A 23,270-nucleotide genomic window follows, 5' to 3' on the forward strand; every position below is an offset into this window, starting at 1 on the left:
GCAACAGATAAATCAGAAAAATAATGAGGTCGAAAAAACTCAAAAACGTTGACCGACCTCTTTTTATCAAAACACCGCTACACATCATAGATCATTTTGCAACAGCGCTCCTCCGCGGATTCGACATATTTAATAAATTAGCAAAAAAAGTATAAATCGTACTATTCGAATAGCACAATAGAAAGAATGAATATTAACAATTGTGTTTTTATTGATTAAAGGTTTGAAAAATATAGTTTGAAAATAAATTTTTTTGTTTTGATTTTTTTCTATAAAAATTTTCTTTATTTTTAAAAAACTCCTCCATTTTGGAATGTTGCTAGAATTACAAACGGCAAAAAGAATTAATTATTGCTGAATATATATTTATTCCGTTCCAAATTGAAGTGTTTTGCAAAATGAGAATAATATCCCAAAGTTTTTTTGTATTAATCTTATAATCAAAATATTGATTCCTAACACCATATATCCATGTGTAACAGATTTTATAGAATAGTAATTCAAGCTGAATTATTCAGATATTGAAATCTGATCAATATCTAATAATACAGATGGTATATTCAAATAGTTGTTTAAAAATGAATAGCTTCTTTGTATAAAAATGAATATTTTGTCACAAACTTTATATCATTCCCATTATATTTATTTCAGTAAAATTTATTGGCACTATATACAATTTTGGAAAATTGAATATCATTTTATTACATATGTACTAATTTAATAAATGATCAAATTGCCAAAATCTTGAAATCGATTTCTAAAGTTGCTCAAAAATCGGAATACGTACAATTAATAATATCTTCATATGATGTTATTTGATTTGGTATACGAATTTTTTTCGCCGACATACCTTCCTGAAAAGATACGAACGATTTCGTTAATTTTTAAAAATTTGACATTGTTTATCTTAGCAAATGAATGTTAATTCTATTTTTGTAGAAATTATCATCAAAAAACTGTTTTGTAAAATTCGATTTCAATTGGAAAAAAGTAAAAAAAAAATATGCATCAGAAATGAACCAAGTTTAGTTGGTGTCTAAATATTTGCTAGCATTGATTTTAACAACTGAGTTATAATATCGAAGCTGATGCGCAGAATTTCAGATATTTAATGATTCACCATCCAGTTTCCATTCTTTGTATAAAAATAGGAGATTAAAATTTTCATTAATACTCCTAGTAATTTAAAAATAATAAAAATTCTTTTGATTTTTCAACATAATGGAAAAAAATATTAAAAATAATCGAACAAATTAGTAAACAAGACATTTAGTTCACAATATTTCTCAATATTTATAACGCTTACTGCGAGAATTCTAGTCAATGTATTTCATTCTTGGGAATAAAATAAATAAATTTGGTATTTTAATAGTTTGAAGCAACTACATTTAAAGAGGTTGCACAGGTGTTTTGCAGACAAGAAATAATAATCGCATGGGATTTGTAAATTTTAATTATATGAAATTGATTTAGACAATCGCGGTTAACATTAGAACAGTCTGCAAACAAATAGTATGGAAATCATTAACAATATGCAAAATCTAGAATGGATTGATGTTTATTGTAAATTTTATTCAATTACGGTAAATTTTGGAATTTTACGTGCTAAAATATATTGCAATCTAGGATTTGTAGTATTTGATACTAAAATAACGAATATTTTTGCTTGTTTTCTCGCATAATTTTAATATGATTGTAAAAAATTATGAGTTACGATCCTGAAAATCAATAATTTGACACCTCTCGACGAACCCTTTTAAATGGACACAAGTCAATTTTTTTGAGTTTTCGAGGGTATTTTACCAAGGCTGAAAATGAAAAAATCGGGAGGATTACGTCCTCTCAATTTAGGTCGGTCAACCCTTAATCTTAATTCCTAGAAATGTCACTTTTTATACTTAAAAAAGAGAGAGTGATATAACTGGATTCAGATATTGTAATTAAATAATATCTAGTACATATGGAAGCTCACATCAAGGGTTCACTTTTCTGACATTCTCTCACAAAATCAATAACAAGCGCATTCGATACTTTATTGTGCTTTTTCAGATCCCTATCTTAGAAAATTTGAGCATAAAATGTGATTAATGTGTTTCGGGTTATTTTTCATTGAATCTTCATGACAATTGTCAGAAATTTGAATTAAAGTCAGATGTATATAAGTAAGCAATTATTGCACTACAGTGTGTCCAGTTAGTTTTTTTAATTACAGAATCTGAAGTAAAAAGTGACATTTCTAGGAATTAAGATTAAAAAAGAAAATTAGAATCAAATTAAAGAACTTTTACTGATTTTTCTTTTTCAGAGAGTCAAAGCTTTTAGAAGGAGTCATATGCTGCTTAAATCTTAATGTATCATCATTAAAATTCCATTTAGGGTATTTTTTATCATCTAAGCATGTCTTACGCGAGTTAATTTCTACAGACATTGCACTAAATGGAGAATTATATTGAAAGTTTAACCCATCTTTAGTATTAGTTCTAATTAACTTACCTCCGCTAGCAGGATCAGAATCTAGATAGCCAAACAAAGAAGTATTCATTTCTTTCTTTAACTCTGCAGGCAGAAATAGCCTAGCATCTGTAGTTGGAGGAGGATTAGATGTTGGAATTATCAAATCTCATTCTAGAGTTTCACAGTTCCAAACGATGAAAGAACTGCTGGATTTTTATCATTTTCTTGTCAAGATCTAACACTCAGCCCAACTTCTGAAGATGATTTCACATACACAATCTTTTGTAGTGACGATACAGATCCCGATTCAGCAACCGTAGCAAAATCTGATGATACTACAGAAACAATCAAATTTATTACTAAACCTACCATTGCAAAGACTTCCACAGAAGCTTTTCCTGAATACATAAGTAATGGAGCTTCAGAAACAATCACATTCGCTGTCACCAGCAAATATGATGGCATCGTTTATGTAGAAGCTGTCCAGACCTCAGATCCAATAGAACTTGGCCAAGCAGAATACACAGTTAGTCCAGGAACAGACCCTACATCAGTTCCAGTTTCTATTACCATTCCAGATAGTGTCTCTGGCAGCAACATTGCTATCAATTACCAACGACAGATCTGAATTGAAATCATCAGATAAAATCGATGTTGGCACCATCAGCATCAAGAATAAACCTTCTATCACATCATTAACCATCTCATCTACATCCTCCCCAATTACTAAGTCCAGCGAAATAACCGTCACCTGCAAGTTTACCGACAAAGATCAAGGCAAACAGCTTAAATCAACGTCTTAATAGTGAACAAACTTATGAAGCACTATTGGTCTTACTGAAGTCTTAGAGAGCAAATTCGAGTCTCGAGAACACACTTTATATGCATAATTAACAATGATAGCCAAAAATATTTCGTAAGTATTATCAGAATGGAATATGTTGTCAAAATGTTTTTCATTGTCAAAATAGATGAATGACTAATGAAGAGTAAAAACAAATCAATTGATTGCTTATATATCCGCCCTGCATGAAATTTAAGTTAAATTATAGTTTGAAATATGATCTACAGTTCAGTGAAAATGGGGCCGAAGGGACGATACTTCTGTTTAAGTTTTAATAAATGAAGAAATAATGATATGTTATTCAATCGTAACATATACTGTCTAAAATGAAAGAAATTTAATCACATTTAGAAAATCTATAGATTAAATTTCTTTTTATGAGACCACTAATTGTTAAGCAATGCATTCATAATTTATATTTCCCTTATGACTCTCAATTTTCCTTTCTCATTTCGCACTACTTTTTTACTTTTAAAGCTTGAAAAGCATAACTATTGTCAATGAAGTTCTTATATAGTCAGGAGAAAAAGGTGTAAACCGGGCAAAAAGGTGTAAACCTTAAATCTTTAGGATTGAAAGTAGGAAAAATATTGTCCACATATGTGTGCGATCTGGGAGGTATGATTAGTTCAAAAATTCAAAATAGATTTAATAATGAGATATTAGCTATTATATGATAGTATATATAAATAATAACATAAATAGCTTCCCCATATTATAACAATTATAATTCTTTGAAGAAAATGGATATTTAAAATCTCAAATAATCTTTAATATTTTATAAAAATTACGCATATTGATTTCAATGGTAGTTCATTACATTGTTCTATAATAGCATTTAATATATGCTCGATCATTTTTATATGAATTAACTAACGAGCAGTTTGAACACTGAAATAACATATCAAAAAAGGTTTAAACCATATTGAGAAGGCGTATTTTTTTAGTTTAATTGTAAAAATCGATTTCATATTAGAAAATAAAATTTCTCATTGCGTAATATTAATTGAATTGATTTTTTACCACAATAATACCAAATTCAATTTAAAATTTAAACAACAAACTTCAATAATGAACAATATATGTATACATGGTGAGTATAGATATTGCTTACAATATGAATGTTAGAATTGCAATTTGAAATTGCAAATTTTATAATTCCATAAATGTTTGAAAATAGGATTATATTACACATAGAAACATTGAAATATAACAAACTTAATCTAAAGATGAAAGAAATAAAACTTATATAAAAATGAACGTTTAGAATTTTTTCATTTTGGATTATCCAACTCCAACTCAAGATTTCCTTGATAGATTAGCACCGAGTCACTCAATGTAAGGGTACTTCCGAAAACTTGGGTCATCTTCCTTAATATTTATCAATGAAATACGCCAAATAATGAAATTTATTTGGTTTATGCCCGCCGAAGTCAATTTAGACCGGTTACAGCCCAAAGGATCAAATTAATAGAACAATATTTTTACACATGGCCTTAATGAAAGCCGACAAGAATAGAATTCTTGCAAATTATTCAAAGAAATGTATGTTTCATTGGTGAAAACGAATAAAGATATTGTTTATATACTATTTTAATTTACTAACAATGATTTTTTTGAGTCTTATTAAGGTTTTTTAAAAAATTAAATTATCTAAATATCCATATTTTTAAGTTTTTGTTTAGAATACACTGCCCAAATATACTCAATATGAGTATACTATTGATATTAATATTGGCTCCTAAATATCAAGGTTTACACCTTTTTCTCCTGACTATATATTATTAAGGGTGCACCTGTATGTACGTTTATTTGAGAGGAGGATTACCCTCTCAATTTTGAGGGATTCGTTAGTTTATTTTCTCGATGAATATGCAATAAAATTTGATTTTTATCTTATCAATATACTTCATATAATATACACATGTTCATGTAAAAACTTTTTTCCAAAATCCTTAGGAATTAAGGGATTTTTGAATTTTAAGAATTTTTTTTGAATTTTTTCGAAAAAAAAAATATTTTCAGAACAGCCTTAACGGCTAAGATTTAGGAACAATGTTAAGTATCAAAAAGAAAGGAGGTCTGATATAGACAACATATATCGTTGAAGGTTGAAAAAATCTCTAATATTTGAGCCCAAAATTTCAAATTTTAATTTTTTGAAAAAAGAGGCCACCCGTATGTACGTTTATTTGAGAGGAGGAGGATTATATTTTTGAAAGGGTGAAACATTATGAATATGTTAATTATATAATAATATGTATTATTATAAAAAAGAAAAAAATAATGCACGTTAAAATTTTTCTTTCTTGATTTTTTACAAAATCTACTTAGAATTATGCAAAATATGACTAAATAATTATAAATTTCAAGTTAAATTTTAATTTTGATAAATAATTTAAATTTCAAAATATCAAGTTCAGTTCGACTATGTATGTAGTAATTCCTCAATAAAGTGCCAAAACCCTATTAAAATATATGAACATTTTCAACATTTTAATGTTTTTTTTAAAAATTTGTTGGAATATGAGCTTCAAACAATTATATGTAAAATAAAAATAATTAAATATATGTATTTATTCGTATTACAACCGTATGTAAGTCGATTCTTCCTTTCTTCTACTGAGTTTTGAATTTGATTTCGAATTGTAAAGAGATTCAAAGGGAAAATACTAGCGGATAAAAACTACCTCCATGAAAGGGTCATAATGGACTCAAGTTGTATTTTTTGATATTTTTTGCTTTTCGAGCCTAAATAGGTAGCCAAGATAATGCCTAAAAATAAGGTTCTAAATTCTGAAGTTTACATGATCCTCTCGTGTGCACCCTTAATAAACGTTTCCTTTAATATTCGATTTTTAATTCAGTCCAATTTTTCTCAAATAATTCAAACAAGAAAATAATGGTATATATTGTAATTCTATCATTTTTCGACGACTTTGTCACGCCTTCAACATATATTTCGGAGAACTATTACAAAATCATTTTTATATCACAATAAACTTTAGTTGCATTACGCATCATAGCAGATAAGGGAATATCAAATAAGTGAGTTAAAATAAGTGAGATAAAATTACAAGATAAGGTATTTGTTTGAGGTATGATTTTTACACATGTGTGCATCCAAGATGTATGCTTTTTTATTGTTAAGCTGAATAAAATAATAATTGTCTTGAATGAAACTCATGACTTCCATCAATTAACCCACCAACACTGTAGTAAGTTTAATCAACTATTCACAGCTTCTATTGTCACATCGCTTGTTCTTGAGAACAATCCAAGTGAGTACCTTACCACTGATCAAATTCAAATTCTCTCTTGATGACGATGCAATTAATGAAGACACAATCAAAGCAATGCACCAATTTCAGGTGCTAATTATTCATTAGGAGGTCTACAACCTGGCGAACATAATCTTACTGTTTCTGCAACAGGTAGTGATGACACAACATCACGTGGAACGATTACATTTACCATCAAACGAAAGCCAAAATTATCTGATGTCAAATTCAATCCATCAGTTGTTTCTATAGGCGAAACCTCTTCACCCCAAGGATATGTCAAATATTCTGATGATACTGCAGTTTCTGGTCTCTACATTCACTACAAGACCGGCGAAGAGTCATTTTCTCACTTCTCAATTGAAAATAGTGAAAACACGCAAGGTTCATTCTCATTTAGAGGCTCAGATCTAACACTCAGCCCAACCTCTGAAAGTGATTTCACCCACACCATCTATTACAGTGACAATATAGATTTCAATGCAGGAACCATTGAAAAAAGTCAAGTTAGATAAACATTCACATTCGACATCTCAAGCAAGTATTCAGGTAAACAATTAAATGTCATGACAAATTTCTAACATTAACAAAATATTCTTGCACGTAAGCATAGCCTCAAGACATGTAAAATTAACCAAAAAATGACCAAAGAGTTATCATATTTCAAATATTGTGCTTGATGCTTCTTTTAAAAAAAAATAGTTTTAAAACATTGACACTAAAAAGTATCCTTTTCAAATCTAAGTTCTTTGTCAGAAAATACACAATATTTTTTCCAATGTAATGTTTAAATAGCTACATAAAGTGTTTTCTTTGGGAAAATAACATTTTTACTCGACATATAGACAAAGCTACCCTTGATGTCAAAAGCTGCGTGCGAAACTGGAGCATAAATTTTTTGCTCTGTGTTTGCTTATAAATCAGCAAAAGAAAATTTCCATAAGATTTGTTGAATTGAATCAACCCATTCTTATTATATCAAAATAGCGAAGGCCCCCTATTTTGACATCATATAATAGGGCCTGAAATTAATAATTTACGAAAATTGAAGCGAAAAGTTTCAATTTTCGAAAATTTCATAAAATTTGGATTATGCGAACAATGATTATTTTTGATTCTAATGTAAATTTACATTTGAATCAAAAATAATCGTAGTTCACATAATTAGGATTTTAATCAACTCTATTTCGGTTGTTAAAAAAATTGAACTAAATCATTAGTTCTTAGCTATATTATATTATTTGTTATATAAGAAAACTATTTGAAGGATTATTATTTTCGTCTGGAAAAGTGACAAAATTATCGTTTTCGTCAGACGAAAATGATAATTTTTTATTTTCAGGGTCATGCTCAAAAGATAAATTTATGAGATTGCAATGCAATGATACCTACTTGAATTGCAATGCATCTATTAGGAAATTTTGGTGAAAATAAATTGAATACCCCCAAGATAGTGCACTCATAGGATCACTCTTAATCAATTTTGGTTCTTAAGAAAACTAACTGCATTAATAAATGGATCTTATTCGAATAAAAAAGTTTATTAGGATTAACCGACTGTAATTCGAAGAAAGTCCATTTGGAATTTTAATTACTTTTGTAATTGAAAATTGAATGGAAATTCCAACCTTAATTCCTTAGTACTCAATTCAATTTCAATTCGAATAAAGAGTGTCTTATTCCAACTGAAATAAATAATAGGAATTTGGAATAAACTCAAATATACGAATTAGGAATATTCATTTCCAAAAGTGAATTAGGAAATGGAATTAAGAATTGACTAAATTAAATAACTGACTGATTAGTTTACTTATTTAAAATGATCGTGTTTATCATGAAGGCTGATTATTTTGTCTAATTCTGATAATAATCATGAATAATATTGGTTGATCTAATCATTTTTATTGAGTTAGCATGCTCGCGAGAAAATATAAATTTATTACAAAAAAGTATAACAGTAATATAAGGAATTGGGTAATGTTTTCAAACAACTTTTCCCAAACAAAATTATTATCTTTTTACCTTAGAAATTTTGGATAAAAAATAGAGTGACAAAAAATTGAGATAATATCAGTAAGTGGAGGGTTCACCCTTAAGAGCCAATATTAAACTAGAGAAATAATGAATTATCAATTTAGTTTCAAACTAGAACTAATCTTTGGTTTTCGAGCATATTTTATAAATATTAAAGGTCAATAATATATATACACATTTCAATCTTTTCAAATACACAAAACTTACTTTGTATTTTTTCCAATATGCAATAAATGAAGAGATCTGGAATTATTCATTCTAATGTATGATAATAAATTACATTTAAATGCAAATTAATCTCCATACTTTTCTTTGCAATCGACCCCTTTTCAGAGTTTAATTAGATATGAATTTTTTTTCTTCCAATTATAGATTATGCATCTTTATTCATATTTTAATGTATAAATAGTATTGTTTTGAATATATTTAAAGTTAATATAATGTGATATTTAAGGGTGTACTTACGCCCCTATGACATGGCCTTCAATTCATATATTTAAGGTTAAATTTCAATGGTATCCCACGCCAGTTGTCAAAATTTTGAATTAAAGTCAGATGAACATAATTATAGTGCATCATTGGTCAAACAATATTACGCCAAAAAAATATGAAGATGGCAGATATAAGTACTTTTAAAAAAAAATTATGAATTTAAAATATACGTTTTTATGATAATTATTCATATAAAACCATATTGAAGTCATTACATGAAAACGATTTCATTTTCTTTGAGATCTTCTCCATGATCATCACTATCTGCTCCTGCATCATCTGTGTCATTGAATGGATTGTTGCGATCAGTGTTTGTAGATAAGAACAATGGATTATCCATTGTAACATTGGATTGTGGTGCACCACCGGTAATGATTGTCTCTTCATTCTTAAGTTCGTACTCTGGCATTCTTTGCGAGTCTCCAGAGAAGCTGCTTGATTCGTCTTTACGATTCTTAAGCTTCTTTGCAATAATGACTGCAACGATGATAATCAAAATAACGCAAACAATTATAACAACAACAACTATAATTGTTGTCTTCTTCTTATCGCTATTTCCTTCTTTTTCGCTTGTCTTATCTTCCTTGACATATAAATTGAATGTTGAATTCAATTTCTCTGATTCTAACTTATCCTGATCAACAACATAAATTGTAACATTAACATCTCCAGCTGTAATATTAGATGGTGTAGTTACATTGAAGCTGAATTCTTCTTCTGCTCCACTTGATGTATGTTCATAAGCATTTGTTGCTTCGCGATCGTTAAATGCTACGTAGAACTGGAGTTTGTCATCTTTGTCGTTATCATGTACTTTGCCACTGATTACTATTAACTGTCCCGCTTTATATTTCTCTTCTGCTAAAGAAGCACTCAATAACTTCGGTTTGTTCCAGATAGTGAAATTGAGAGTAGCAGGAACTGATGTATATGAATGTTTATCAGCAACAACAATATTTAATGTGTGTTTTCCATGTGTGAGTGTATCTGGAATAGAAATTTCGTATGAAAAGTGTGCTGTAGCCTTTGGAACTGTGCCAAGATTCTTTGGTTCATTTGAATCAAAGTAGTAGGTGAATGTTGCATCTGTATTTGTCTTGAATGTACCAGCAACAGTAATTGATGCTCCCTTTTCGTAGTATTCTGCAGCAATTGATGTAATGACAACTGTTGGACGTTTGATGATATTGATTTGCTTTGTTGTTTCAGAAGACTTAGCCCATTCTGGAGCTACTTGTGCGTTTGGATCTTCATTATTGGAAACAAATATCTTAAATTCTGTCTGAGCTTCATCTGATGCTTCATTCGGCATTGGTACAGTGAATTCTTCATTAATACTAAATGTAGTTGTTGTGATTTCTTTCTTGAAATTAATGTTACTTGTAGCGGAAATGATGTGCAAATATGACTTCTTCTTATTTTGGAGCGAACCATCAAGATCGGCATCAGTGACTGTACCTGTAACCTTTACAGTTTTACCACTAATTACATTTTCTGGTAGGACTGAGACATTCGCGAGAGTAGGTTGATTAAGAATTGTATATGATAATGTCTTTGTTGCATCATATCCATGAGAGCTATGGAGCTTAATTGTGACATCTTTCTTACCATATGTTGATCCTGAAGGAATATCAATCATAAATGTTAATGTAGAATCTGTTTCACTTGCTGGAACTTGTACATTAATATCAGTCTCTGTTGATTCAGTTACTTGTTTAAATTTAAGATCTCCTAAACCTTTGTAAGAAACTGAAACAGATGCTTGTGTTGCATCAGTCTTGTAGAACTTATTTTGGTTGGTAATTTCAAATTCAGGATTCATTGTGATTGTGATATCTTTTTCGACTACTGGAGAGTTTGCATAAGAATTAGTAGACTGTAGATCTAAATCATCTAAATATGACATATAGAATTTGAGTTTAGAAACACCAAATGCATCATTTGCTTGAATAGTTATTGGTGTGACAGTAACTGTTTGGTTTGCTTGGCCGTTAGATTGATGATTACTAGCTATTTTCTCTTTTCTTATGACATTATCATTTTGAACCAATTGATAGAATAAGTTGAGTGGCTTTTCATTATCTATATCATTTAATGTGCAAGTTGCACAGATAGAATCTTGTCTTCTTGGATATGGATTATCTATATTTATTGAAATACTTGGCTGGTTCATGATTTTGAATGATTTAGTAATTGGTGAATCTGATGTAAATTCATGTTGATCTTTTGCATAAACTTTGAGTTGGTATTCGTGTCCACCATTATATGTAAATGATTGAATTGGAATTTCTACATCTGAACCTGATGTGTGTCCTGTTTGGTCTGTGATAGTTTTAACTTCAGTTGAATTTACTTCAAATATGACTGAATATGAACTATCATCATTAGCTTCATATGTAACTTTAATTTTACTGTTTGCATCATTGCTGCTATAATATGTAGAAGTAGAGAATGAACCTGTAAGAGTAGGTCTCTGAGTAACAATGATTTGTGGATTAGATGGATCGGATTTAGCATATGTGCTGGCTTCAGGATCTGAATTATCATTGCAAATTACAGTATATGTATAAGTTCCTGCAGTATTAAAGCTGATTGGAATATCAAACTCGCCTTGTTGGTTAGTTGAAGTGAGCTGATAATGTTCATACGGAGCCTGATCAGATTTACGGTAATGGATATAGAATTTTGTGACATCCATAGAATATAATTGACTTACTCTTCCTTTGAGTCTAGGAGAAGTCTCATCTCCAATAGCATAAATACTTGGTTCAAATTGGACATTAGATAATATTGGCTTTCGAATGATAATAAATTTAAATTCATCATTGTTCTCTTTATAATCACCTGAATCAAATGAACTTGTAGCTATAACTTTGAGGGTATATTGGTGGCCTTTCTGTAAGCTCGATGTTGGAATGCTTAATCCGGTGATTTCTTGATTTTTAGTTCCATCTCCAAGCGATATTGTTGTTGTAATTCCTTCTTGCGTTTGTTCGTCAAGTTGTACTGTGAGTGTAATATATCCACTACCAGAAACCTTTCCTTCGATAGGAATGTTATCTGTGTCTTCAGAATATTCATTTAAATCTTCTAGTGTTAAAGAAATAGAAGTTTGAATGATTACTCTAAATGATTTGCTAACAATATCTGAATATGTATGATCGCCTATGGCTTGAACTTGCAATGTATATTCGCCGGCTGCCAAATCGTTAGGTACTTGAAAATCAATAGTAGGATCAGAGGTAGTTGAATATGTATCATCCATTTCTGAATGTTGTACTGTAGTACCCTTTAATATCTTAGTATCAAATTTACCACCTTCGTTCAAATTTGTAAGAGTTACAGTAGATTGGATTTGAACTGGGTTAATATAAAATTCCTTTATATTGTTGAGTGTCAATCCCATTTGAGGAGCAACCGTTAGTGATACAGGATTGACTTCGGCAGATTTTGAGTTGGAAGTTGGCGGTGTATCTGTATCTGATGCATAGATATAAATTTGGTAATCGCCAGCTGTAATGCCCTGGAGGTCAAGATTAAATTCTCTTGTAATTGTTGATTCATGTGAACCTGTAATACTATCAATTTGTTTTTCAGAATCACCAATTTTTTGGAAGATATTTATATCCTTAGTTGAATCGCTATCTGTTAGTGTGAAACGCACTTGGACAGGATCAGTTTTTCCTAATTGATAAACATTCTGTAATATTGATAAATCTGATATGGCTGGAGGATTTCTAACTTTGAAATTAAAGGTGTGTAAAGCATCAGATGATACTTGATATTGATCTTTAAGTTGGATTGAAATGGTATAATCATCAGATTTATATGGAAAGTTGGTTGAGTCAATTTGTAATTTGTAATCTGCTGTTGAAGTACCTTTTGCATAGTCCAACTCAAGTATTGGTGTGTTGATATCATTGAGATAGAAAACGACCTTACCTGTGGAATCATCTGTCACGCCTATTGTAAATGAAGCTTCGACTCCATTTTTATATGCATGCACGTCGGGTGCGGTAAATGAATCCATGGTAGGAGCTTTGTTGTAGGTAAATACAAGACTCTGTGATTCGGATTGTTTATTTGTGGTACTAGTACTAGAATCTTCATCCTTTAACCATAAATAATAAGTAAATTCTTGTGCATCATGATCATTATTTGGTATAAATTTATAGCTGAACTCGGCCGGTGTTGAGCCTGAGTCAAATTGATCACCTAATGAAGAAGCTGAATCTATGTTATCTTGGTTGCTAATGTATAATCGTAAAGGTTTTCCTGTATCAGAATCAGAATATGTTATGGTGAACTGCACTGTATTTGTTGTTACTGGTGAATTTTGTATATTAACAGCGCTGATTGAGGGTTGATGCTTAATATTGAATTGAAATTGGTTATTTTCGGATGGGAAATCTCCGGACAATTTATCATTATCTGTGCACCTGAGAAAAGTTACAGTGTGTTGGTTTTGAGCATACGTTAAACTTGAAACATCAACGGTTACTGTTGCCGAATAAGAACTTTCAGATCCTGAGTATGGTTGTTCTTGTTCATTTCCTTCATCAATTTTATAATAACAAATACCGGTAGATTGTGCCTTAATGTTTAATGTGATATCGAAATTTTCAGTAAATATCGAGTCACTTGGCACATTATTTATTGTAGGTTTCGGTGGTGTTTTTACTGTTACACTAAAATCTTTTGATGCAGAATCTGAATCTCCGGGATTCGTTGCAGGAGTATTAGAATGAGACAACCAGAAAATATATGTGATATCCTGTGAGGGAGGATCCTGTGGGAAGGTAAATTGGCGGGAAGCGGATTGGTTGGTGCTTGGCACTGGATCTTCATAAATTTTTGAATTTCCTTCCTCACCGCTTTGTTTATAATGGATGTAAACATTATTTTCGAATGTGCCACATATAGTTAATGTAATGCCATATGTTTTTCCTGCTTCAACTACTGTTGGGGCTGGTTCCGAAAAAAAAATATTAGAAATTCCGAAGGTATCAACTGGTTTCAGATGAATATTTTTAGAACCCACCTTTTTGTCTTTAAGATTTGGTGAATTCCATTTGACTAAATTGAGTAAGAAGAAAGAAGAAATCATCTAAAAAAAAATGAACAGCTGTTTCTTTCAAATTTGATAATCTTATCAAACGAAAACTATTTATTTAAAATAAAGCTTCACAATCACGAATCTAATATATGAATATCTGAATTTCATAAATTGAGACTAAATCATATTTCTAAAATTATAGAAGTTGAGATGTGTTTATATTAAGTTCAGCATAGATCGTAAATAAAGAGAACTTTTTGATAGAAGGGCTTTGAATTTAATATAGTAACGATAGGATGTTTTTTTAATGGAAATATAAAGTACAAAGTATGACAATTAGAGTGGCAATCATGTTCTTAAAACCATATGCAAGCATTCAATTTTGACTTGTAATATCGTTCCGAGTTATTCAAAAAGTATTTTTGATTGGTTTTATAATTAAACTAAAGTTCTCACAAAATCTAGATTGAGAGGCGGTCAATGACTTTTGAGGGGAAATTAACGCATGGAATTTAATATTATTTAGGTTGATATTCTTGCTTATTATTTCAGAAAAAAATCTTAAAAATTTCAATATGAAAATTGAAAGCAATTCAAAAAAATTGCTAACATGTAAATTTTAATATCCTATGCATAATTTCATATTTTGAACATTTTTTATTTTTGTTTAAAACTTAAAATTTTGGGAATTTAATATAATTTATAAAATATAATACGTATATATATTTAAAATACACTAAATTTAATTGTTAATTGACGTTTTTGGGAATGAATTTTATCAAAACATGCCTGAATCCGAAAATTTGAAAGAACGAATTACACAATCATATATGTAGAATTCAAAATACAAACTTAAAGATTGTATACGTTTAAAATTATTCAGATTGTGTTTGATTTCCACTCATTCTGTTTCTTTTGAACTCTAACACTAACATTTCATGATGATTACATGATCCATTTATACATGGTTGAATTGTTCCAGATTCTACCAGAAAATCAATCCAAATTTCTCAATGCATTCATGTTGATTGGACAAAATTTAAAATTTATCAGCCTGTTTCCAGAGAAACTCATATATTCCCTAATGAAATGTAATTTTTGCTACATTTATTTCAATCAAATTTCAAAAAATTGACTGCAGAGCTTGAAAAGGTGATGAATCATGTTGTTATTAGATGTACATATTAGATTTACTATTTCCAAAAAAATGCTCAAATTTGAATAGTTTTTAGAAAATTTGGAATTACACTCCTTACATTATATATAATTAAATGTTTAAATTTTATTTATTTTTCCCTTTTAATTTTATAACTTGCTCTATCAAAACTAACCTCTCAATTGAAGGCCACAAAATCTAAGTAGTGAGGGTACACAAATTTTGTATGGAGTACGTTTCAATTTTTGAGAGCCTCACTACTTAGATTTTGTGACTACCTTACATAAAGCATTTCACTTCATTATTTCGATATTGAATTTGACTCTCGAATCTGATATTGATTAAAGATCTATCATTTCTCAGATCTATGTATTTATAGAAATATAAAGGTACATTCACTATTTTTGACAAAATTTTTAATTTTCATGGGGTTGTAAATCTTATAATAACTAGATGAATAAGGAACGAATTCCAGTATAATGTGCATCATTATATTAAACACTATATGTAAGGCTAATGATTCTATTAACACTTATGAAGATCTATAGTATTTGAGCAGATAAATTTGATAATTTCCAAAACTCTTATATTTCAAAATTAAAGTGTGCGAGTACAGTATACATTGTGCGTCGCCTGTAGCCTACAGCTACAGGCACCGACACAATGAAAAAAGTGACAGAAAACTGACACCATACGGGCGCGCATATGTACGCATATATGTGTAAAAATAAACGTTCATATGTAAACTAACCTTTATTCACTAGCAGGGGCTGATAAATCATAATCGTCGAGAAGTACGATAGGTGGTCCCACAGGTTTAATCTGTATGGAGAGGCAAACGTGACGTAAGAAGCATAACACTGGTTTCTCAGTATATTTAATAGACTCTGCTGTTGGCTTAACTGTAAGCTTATATGTAATAGGTGAATTAGATAACTGACCCTGTTGGAATGTATAATCAGTTTCGCAAGGGAATCCACATAGGTAATGACCTAAGTCATTTGACTCGATTCCAAATTGAGGGACTGATGTGGTTGTGATAGACCTCATGACATCATAGTTGAAGCCAACAGTATCGTTATTATTGTTAGTGGCATTTGCCTGCATCTCATAGAAGATTGGATCATTAGATGCTTGAGCCTCAGCGGGTATGTTACCATATGCTCCACAGTTCAATTGAATTTGTTCAAACAATGGATTTTCATAGGTAGTGTTATAATTAGGTGTTTTCTTAAATAGTGTATAAATGGTGTTCACATATAATGGAGTAAATGCTGCCGTGAATGTACAAGGAGTTCCTTCACCTTTAGCCATTGAACCATCCATAGTAATGCAGTCAATTCTTTTGATTGGGAAGTTTAGAGTCTTTGCCGAATATCTTGTCACCAAATCACTATAGATGTTAGGGTCCAAAGAGAATGAGTTACAGTATGTAATCATTTCAAAGAAGTTTGCATTCTTCTTAGTGAACTTAATAAACTTGGTACCAAATGATATCGTACTCTTATCGGCATTCCAAGTTACAGTATCAATAACTTTGATACCTTCATAGATAGGAGTGAAGTGATTAGTGATTGGAATATAGCTTGTAACATTGGCTTGCATGTTCGGTAATGGTAGAATATCCTGATAACTTAATGGTGTCCAAACCATACCAGCAATACTGAACTTAACCTTAAGTTGTAAGTTACCAGCAAACGCTGGAAGGAATCTAATGTTATTAAGTATTAGGAATCTTCTTAGGTCAATCTTGATTGGTATGTGGAACTTTAATGTAGTTGCACCACTAATTGGTTTATTGAACTCAATAATCTGTCCAGAACGAACTGTATCACATCTATTGAAAACATCTTTATGTCTAGCCTTACTAAATACATCAACTTTCTTAATAGCTTCTGTTGTAGATGCAGTAGAAGTAATGTAACCTTCTTCTCTAGCATTATCTTGTGTATAAACACTTTTACCATTAGCGATTAATTGATATGATTCAACAGCATAGAATGAATCAATGTATCCCAACCAAATTGCTGGAAGATGTGCACATGATTTGCCACCAGCATATTTAGTATCAATTGCTTTAATTGCTGTAACATTTGATCCTGTAGGAGCTGTCTCAACAGCTCTTTCTTTATATACTTCACCATCATATTTAGGAACTTTTTCATCAGCTGGTTCAGTTTCTGTTGTAATTATGCACTCACCATCGACATAACCACTAATGAACGTATTATATAAGTCAATCATGTTCTCACCAGGTGGTGATATGTTAAATGTAATATAACCGTTATCAATAGTATTTGTCGGCATAGCTGGCACTTTTGTTGGGACATATCTATGGTTAGTATCTCCAATAGGAACTGCCCCATCAACTTGATCGAAATAATATCTTACTTGTCTGATGGAATCAGCAATACTGTATGTATTGAGGTTATCGTTCAACATCTTTCTCAGCTATAAAAAATTTACAATCTTCTTATTCTTGGGATTATTCGTCTTATTTGTGGCTGAGGTTTAGGAGGTTCTGGTTCAGGCTCTGGTTCATCATCGAAGTGTATTCTTTTCTCTTCCATTGATTGAACATATTCTTGATTCTCTTTAGTTTCCTTCTCACGTTCAATTGGGTCCATGTTTGGTTCATTAACTACACTGTTACGTTCTAATATCTTTGTCATCATCTCTAACAACATTTTATTAGTATATGCTTGTTCTTCTTCTTTCTTCTCATCAACTTTAGGAGCTTCTTGAACAACAGGAGCTGGGGCAGGAGCTGGTGAATTCAATGGTGCCTTTCTCTTTCTAACTTGAACTGAACCATTCTTCATATGACAAACATAATATAATGGATGTTGTATTCCTTTAGCTTCATTCAATATGATTGATTGCTTTTCACTTGGTGAAAGTTTTGACGTCATTTCTATCCTAATAAAATTTTTTACTCCTAACAAAATGACTGAGAATACTTTCGACAGAGAAGCACTCAAGAATGAACTTCGTGAAGAAATACTTAATGAACTCAAACCAAAAGAACAAACACAAGAAGAGAAACCAGCTAAACCAAAGCGTAAACTCACAGAGAAACAATTAGCTGCATTAGCAGCTGGACGCGCAAAGAATCCACGAATGATTGCAAAGAAATTGAGAGAAGAGGAAGAAGCTAAGAAAAATAATAAGTAAGTGTTTAGAACTTTAACTTACGTTCAAAAGATGACTTCGTTGAAATAGTGAAGTCCTTATTTTTGTTGAAGCATGGTTTCGAACCAATGCACAAGTCAAAGGTTATCTCATCACCTTCATAAAGAGATTTGTACAATTCCACGATGCTATATTTTTCCCCAACTTTCTCAGGGAAGAACAAACCTTTCTTCTCGTCATAATGTACTTGTATCGCATCTGGGAACATTTGGTTTGCAGTAAGTGCAATTACGTCCTGTGTGATTCCCTTCATTCGACAGTGGAAAGCAATTTCCTTGAGGTCATTGGTTAATTCGTCGAGGTAAGTCTTCTTTCCAACGAATATAGATCTTTGTGCCTTAGACATATGTCCTGCAGTAATCTCTGCAAAGTCTGAATGAAATTGACCCAGTGCTTTTCCAATGAGTTCTCTGTTATACCTTCTCTTGTATTCTTCTGCTAACTTATCTAAGTCCTTCTCATACAAGTGTAAACTATCTGTATCCTGATAGAACAACTTCAAGCCCAAATCTTCTGCTGTGAAGAATACTTCATTCATGATTCGTTTGGACATAGAAAGGATTGAAACACCTAATGGACAATAGTTAAAGTGACGAACGATAGGTTTAAATGACTTTACACATGAAAGTTCGGAATCGGGGATGAACTCTATTGTCTGTATGTCATTATAGTTCTTAATGATATAGTCAGTGAGCTTATTGTCCTTGATGAAACGAATCTTTTTGTCAATGGGCTTTAATATCGTCTTACCATAGATACTGTTCAAAAGAAGTTTGATGATCTCTTGTATCGGATTACCTTCCTTCTTATACTTAGCACGTAATTCGAAGAGCTTCTTAACTTCATTCCTTATTGTCATGTCCCTTTTTCCATCATAATAGTATCCATCAATGACTTTGCATGAGATCTCTTGGAACTTGATCAGATCTTGAAGCGTAATGTGGTCTACGAACATCTTGCAGCATGTATTGGAACTTCTGGCAACATGTAAGTCAGGGTTGATGTCAGGATTGACGACAATCAATGGGAATGCTGAGTTCTTACCGATCGACAAGATCTCGATCTGACAGTAAAATCCTGAGATGAACTTTTCCTTTGTTGGTTCAGCTTGGTCATCATCAAAGAGATGCTCCAACAAGTATTCACTGCTCTTCATCTCTTCTGTCATAACTTTTGGAATTCCTTCTAAACAGTAAAGTCTAGCAATTGCTGATGGATACAATGATACAGCATCGAAGTCAGTGATGAGTTCTCCTTCATTGTATTGCTTCTTGTTCTCAGCTAGCATGCATCTTCCTCCTTGAATACACTTGGAAATATATTCACGAGGTTTTCCTGCAAGATCAAAGAGATTACCGTTCTTCCAATATACTCTCTTCTCAAAGAGTTTGTTTGAGATAGAACTTATTGAAACATAATCATAAGCATCTATTTCAAACTCAGTCATGAGGTCATTGCGGAACTTAAGAAAGCCATCTCGTAAAATGCGTACATCTTGACCGCAATAGAATGACGAATAAACTTCCATGTCAAAGTGTTCATCATCAATCTTGCAATCTTCAATCTTCTCAATGTTCTCATTAAAAGCTTCAATATCTTTGACATGATTCATGGCATCATCGATGTTACCAACTTTAGTTGTATTAACTAACTCTTCCGTGTAGTAATTATATGGGAAAACTTCTTTTTCACCACTAGTGAGGTGAAACATTTCAGGGAATCTTTCCAACTTAGTTGAGATGATTGCATAAGAGTCTTTGAAGCAGAGAAGTTTTCCTTTGTACTTTCCTTGTATCTGCATCGTTTGTGAACCTTTGATGATTGGAGTTCCTGTAATCTCTTCTAACTGAGACATGAGAAAAGTGACATCGTACGATAAGTTGTGGAAATAAACTAAACTCTTATCTGGTAAAGCTTCGAGGAATTTTGACGCACAGTCACTTCCCCAAATTGATGTATAACCATCATCGTCATCTTCCATGAAACAAATGTTGTATGCTTTGTGAATGTTTCCATCAGTTGATGCTTCGAAGTCAGCAAAGAAAACATGTTCTCTTGGGAACTTCATGTCTTTCTTCGTCTCTGAACTCCAATCTTTCTTCATCCTTGCGCAATAACGCTCATTGTATGTGAGGTCAATCATTTCTTCAAGGTTCTCATTATACATCGTTGTGAAGTATGTGCAAAGTTCTCCTGTTCTAATTGGTTCGAAATAATTGTTAGCAAACAAGAGTTCAATGACTTTTGCAAGTGGTGTAACTAACTTTGAGTTAATTGCATACCTTGTTTCATATCTTCTGTTAACTAACATCTTCTTCTCTAAAGTCCAATCCTTGCACAACTTACAAACATCTTCATAGTTCTTGATGAACATTGAACTTATTGGAAGCTTTTCGTTCAACATGTAGTGGTCATACATTAATAAAAGTTCTACTGTCATCTTTGGTTCTTCATCTGGTTCATAAGTATATGAATGATTTGAATACTTCTCGTTGTATTTGATGACATGGAACCTTATTCCTGTTTCTTTGGCAATAACCTTAATCTTTGACATTGGAAAATCTTTGACACGAATGATTTCCCTCATATGATTAATTGTTGCTTCGTCAACACCAGCTTGAATACAAGCGTAGATGAAACATGAATCTTTCATCATCTTCTTTGCTGTCTCTGCATTAAGTTCGTTGAAGATCTGATACCTCTCTAAGTTAATAGGTAATTTGCATGTCCATGTCCAAAGCTGACCATTACGTGACCTGTTTCTCTTCTTTGAATGGTTTTGTTTGATGATCTTGAGTGCGATCTTTTCTTGACCTGCTGCTCTCATCGTATCTAACATAACTTGTTCTTCAGCTGTGAGTTTATATGGTGTGTACGTTCCTTTTCTCAAAGCAGAAGCATCAACATCTGAATAAGCTGTATAGTCAAAGATCTCGATCTTCCTTAACGAAGGAATACTACAAAGGAAGAAGTCATAGTTTGATTCAAGGACTTTAGATGCTAATTCTTGTACTTCTGCTATTGGAGCTTCATTAAGTAACTGATGAACTAATGATCCCATTGTATTGATGTTCAAATGACGCAAAATGTTTCTCTTCTCATCAAAGTCGTAATAGAATGTCCACTTCTGTTTGAAAAGGTCTATCTGTCCAATGAACTTTGCCATAACTCTTGGAAACATCTTGTTGAAGTAATCTTTTCCTCTTGGACTGTATTGGTCAATGTTAAACATAATGAATCTTTCTCCTGCTTTAGTTATTGGGTCTAACCATTTCTCATCAGGAAGTTTTTGACCATTAATGTTCTTAACAACGTAAAAGGCATTCTGTATTTCTTTGTATGCTAATTCGCTCTCATCAATCTTTGGTGGAGGGTCTGAGTATATTGGTTGCATCTCCATTAACGCTCTATTATGAGATCTCTGATCGTGATCTAAAGCAACTGGGGAATTTGAAGCTGGAACATTCATGATACCATTGTAGTCATCATAGAAGCTCTTAGCATTCTTGAAAATATCTGCTACACTTCCTGTACCTCCTTGATTCTTAATTGCCAGAGCTAATTTATTGGTAATGTCTTTAGCTTTCTTAGGCATTTTGATCCCAAACATATCAAGCATACCTTTCTTATCTTCTGGTGAAAGGTTATTAACTAATCCTTTTATAGCATTGAGCATGTTGGTCTTTTATAACCGATAAAAAAATATACGTTATTTTTTTTTAATCGTCATCGTAATCATAATCGTACGAAGATTCTGTATCATCATCACTGACATCATTGGTTTCTCTAACTTCTGGCTTATCTGGTTTAATCTCTATCACCATAAACATTGGTGACAATAATCGAACAGGCTGATCTTGGAAGTCAACTAAGGTAAACGTAACATTAGTTAGTTCCCATGGAAATGCATCTATCCATGGTGAGGATTCCTTACATATAAGTGGTTTACCAGATATCCAGAACTCATTGATGTTATAACATGTAGATCTGTACATGATCTTTCTTCGATCATCAACTTGGTCAATATTATTGAACCCAGAGATGACAGACATTGATGAACGAAGGTATAACTGATACCCGAAGTTGAGCATAGGTGGTTTTGGCATTTGTAGATAATAATTATGTACAATAGGTAGTTCTATTCCATATGCACCTAAAATAAGATTTGCTCTATGTGAAGCATCTTTTAAATAGACTTTATGTCCTTTGTCCTGTGACGTAAATATAAGTTGATTCGTAGCACTCAGTGAAACTGTTACATTATGTTGACCTTTTTTCTTGTTATAATAATCAAACTGTTTTGTTACAATCTCTTGTAGTTTTGATACAATAGTATCCATATCAAATGAAAGAGCTGACTTAAATGTACACACCTTTTCTTCTCCATCTTCGTCTAACTGTAAGACAAAATAATCTGTTTCGTCACAAACAATAAAGTTCGCCATAGTACTGACACTTTTTACTCTCATCTTTATCTTACTTGGATGCCCCATGTTAGGATCTGCTTGAAACTGTATTGTCCCGTAGTTATTAGGATCAGTCGATTGTAGATAATACATCATTTTTATATGTAGTAAAAGAATGAGTGTTGTTCCATATGCATATGAATGTTATAAGTCTAGCGTACTTCAATATAAAGAATATACTCTCAGAATTACTGATAATGCTTTAGTCATACATAAAGAAGGTGCTGATGAAGACATTACCATCGGTCCTGGTATATTACCTATCGAGCAACCAGATGGTACAATTGTTGAAACA

General features: G+C 31.6%; 3 protein-coding genes across 3 annotated transcripts, besides 5 other annotated features; all 3 read right to left on the reverse strand.

Moving 5' to 3' along the window:
• Positions 1 to 1,863: part of a mobile genetic element that runs on past the window's edge.
• A 3,223-nt stretch (positions 1,864 to 5,086) lies between these two features.
• Positions 5,087 to 6,126: a mobile genetic element.
• A 2,937-nt stretch (positions 6,127 to 9,063) lies between these two features.
• Positions 9,064 to 9,171: a mobile genetic element.
• A 145-nt stretch (positions 9,172 to 9,316) lies between these two features.
• On the reverse strand, positions 9,317 to 14,212 carry TVAGG3_0974610 (uncharacterized protein; the record flags this gene model as incomplete). The annotated part of the gene is made up of 1 exon (XM_001319169.1): positions 9,317 to 14,212. One exon carries the CDS (start codon positions 14,210 to 14,212, stop codon positions 9,317 to 9,319), a length of 4,896 nt encoding a protein of 1,631 aa, XP_001319204.1.
• Positions 14,213 to 15,693: 1,481 nt separating this feature from the next.
• Positions 15,694 to 15,927: a mobile genetic element.
• Positions 15,928 to 16,031: 104 nt separating this feature from the next.
• Positions 16,032 to 23,270: part of a mobile genetic element that runs on past the window's edge.
• On the reverse strand, positions 16,071 to 16,424 carry TVAGG3_0974640 (uncharacterized protein; the record flags this gene model as incomplete). Its single annotated transcript, XM_051253789.1, has 1 exon — positions 16,071 to 16,424. One exon carries the CDS (start codon positions 16,422 to 16,424, stop codon positions 16,071 to 16,073), a length of 354 nt encoding a protein of 117 aa, XP_051079363.1.
• TVAGG3_0974650 (organellar and viral DNA polymerase type B) lies at positions 18,496 to 18,855 on the reverse strand (the record flags this gene model as incomplete). The annotated part of the gene is made up of 1 exon (XM_051253790.1): positions 18,496 to 18,855. One exon carries the CDS (start codon positions 18,853 to 18,855, stop codon positions 18,496 to 18,498), a length of 360 nt encoding a protein of 119 aa, XP_051079364.1.

This window comes from Trichomonas vaginalis, chromosome I (assembly GCF_026262505.1).
Source record: "Trichomonas vaginalis G3 chromosome I, whole genome shotgun sequence".
Taxonomy (NCBI): domain Eukaryota; phylum Parabasalia; order Trichomonadida; family Trichomonadidae; genus Trichomonas; species Trichomonas vaginalis.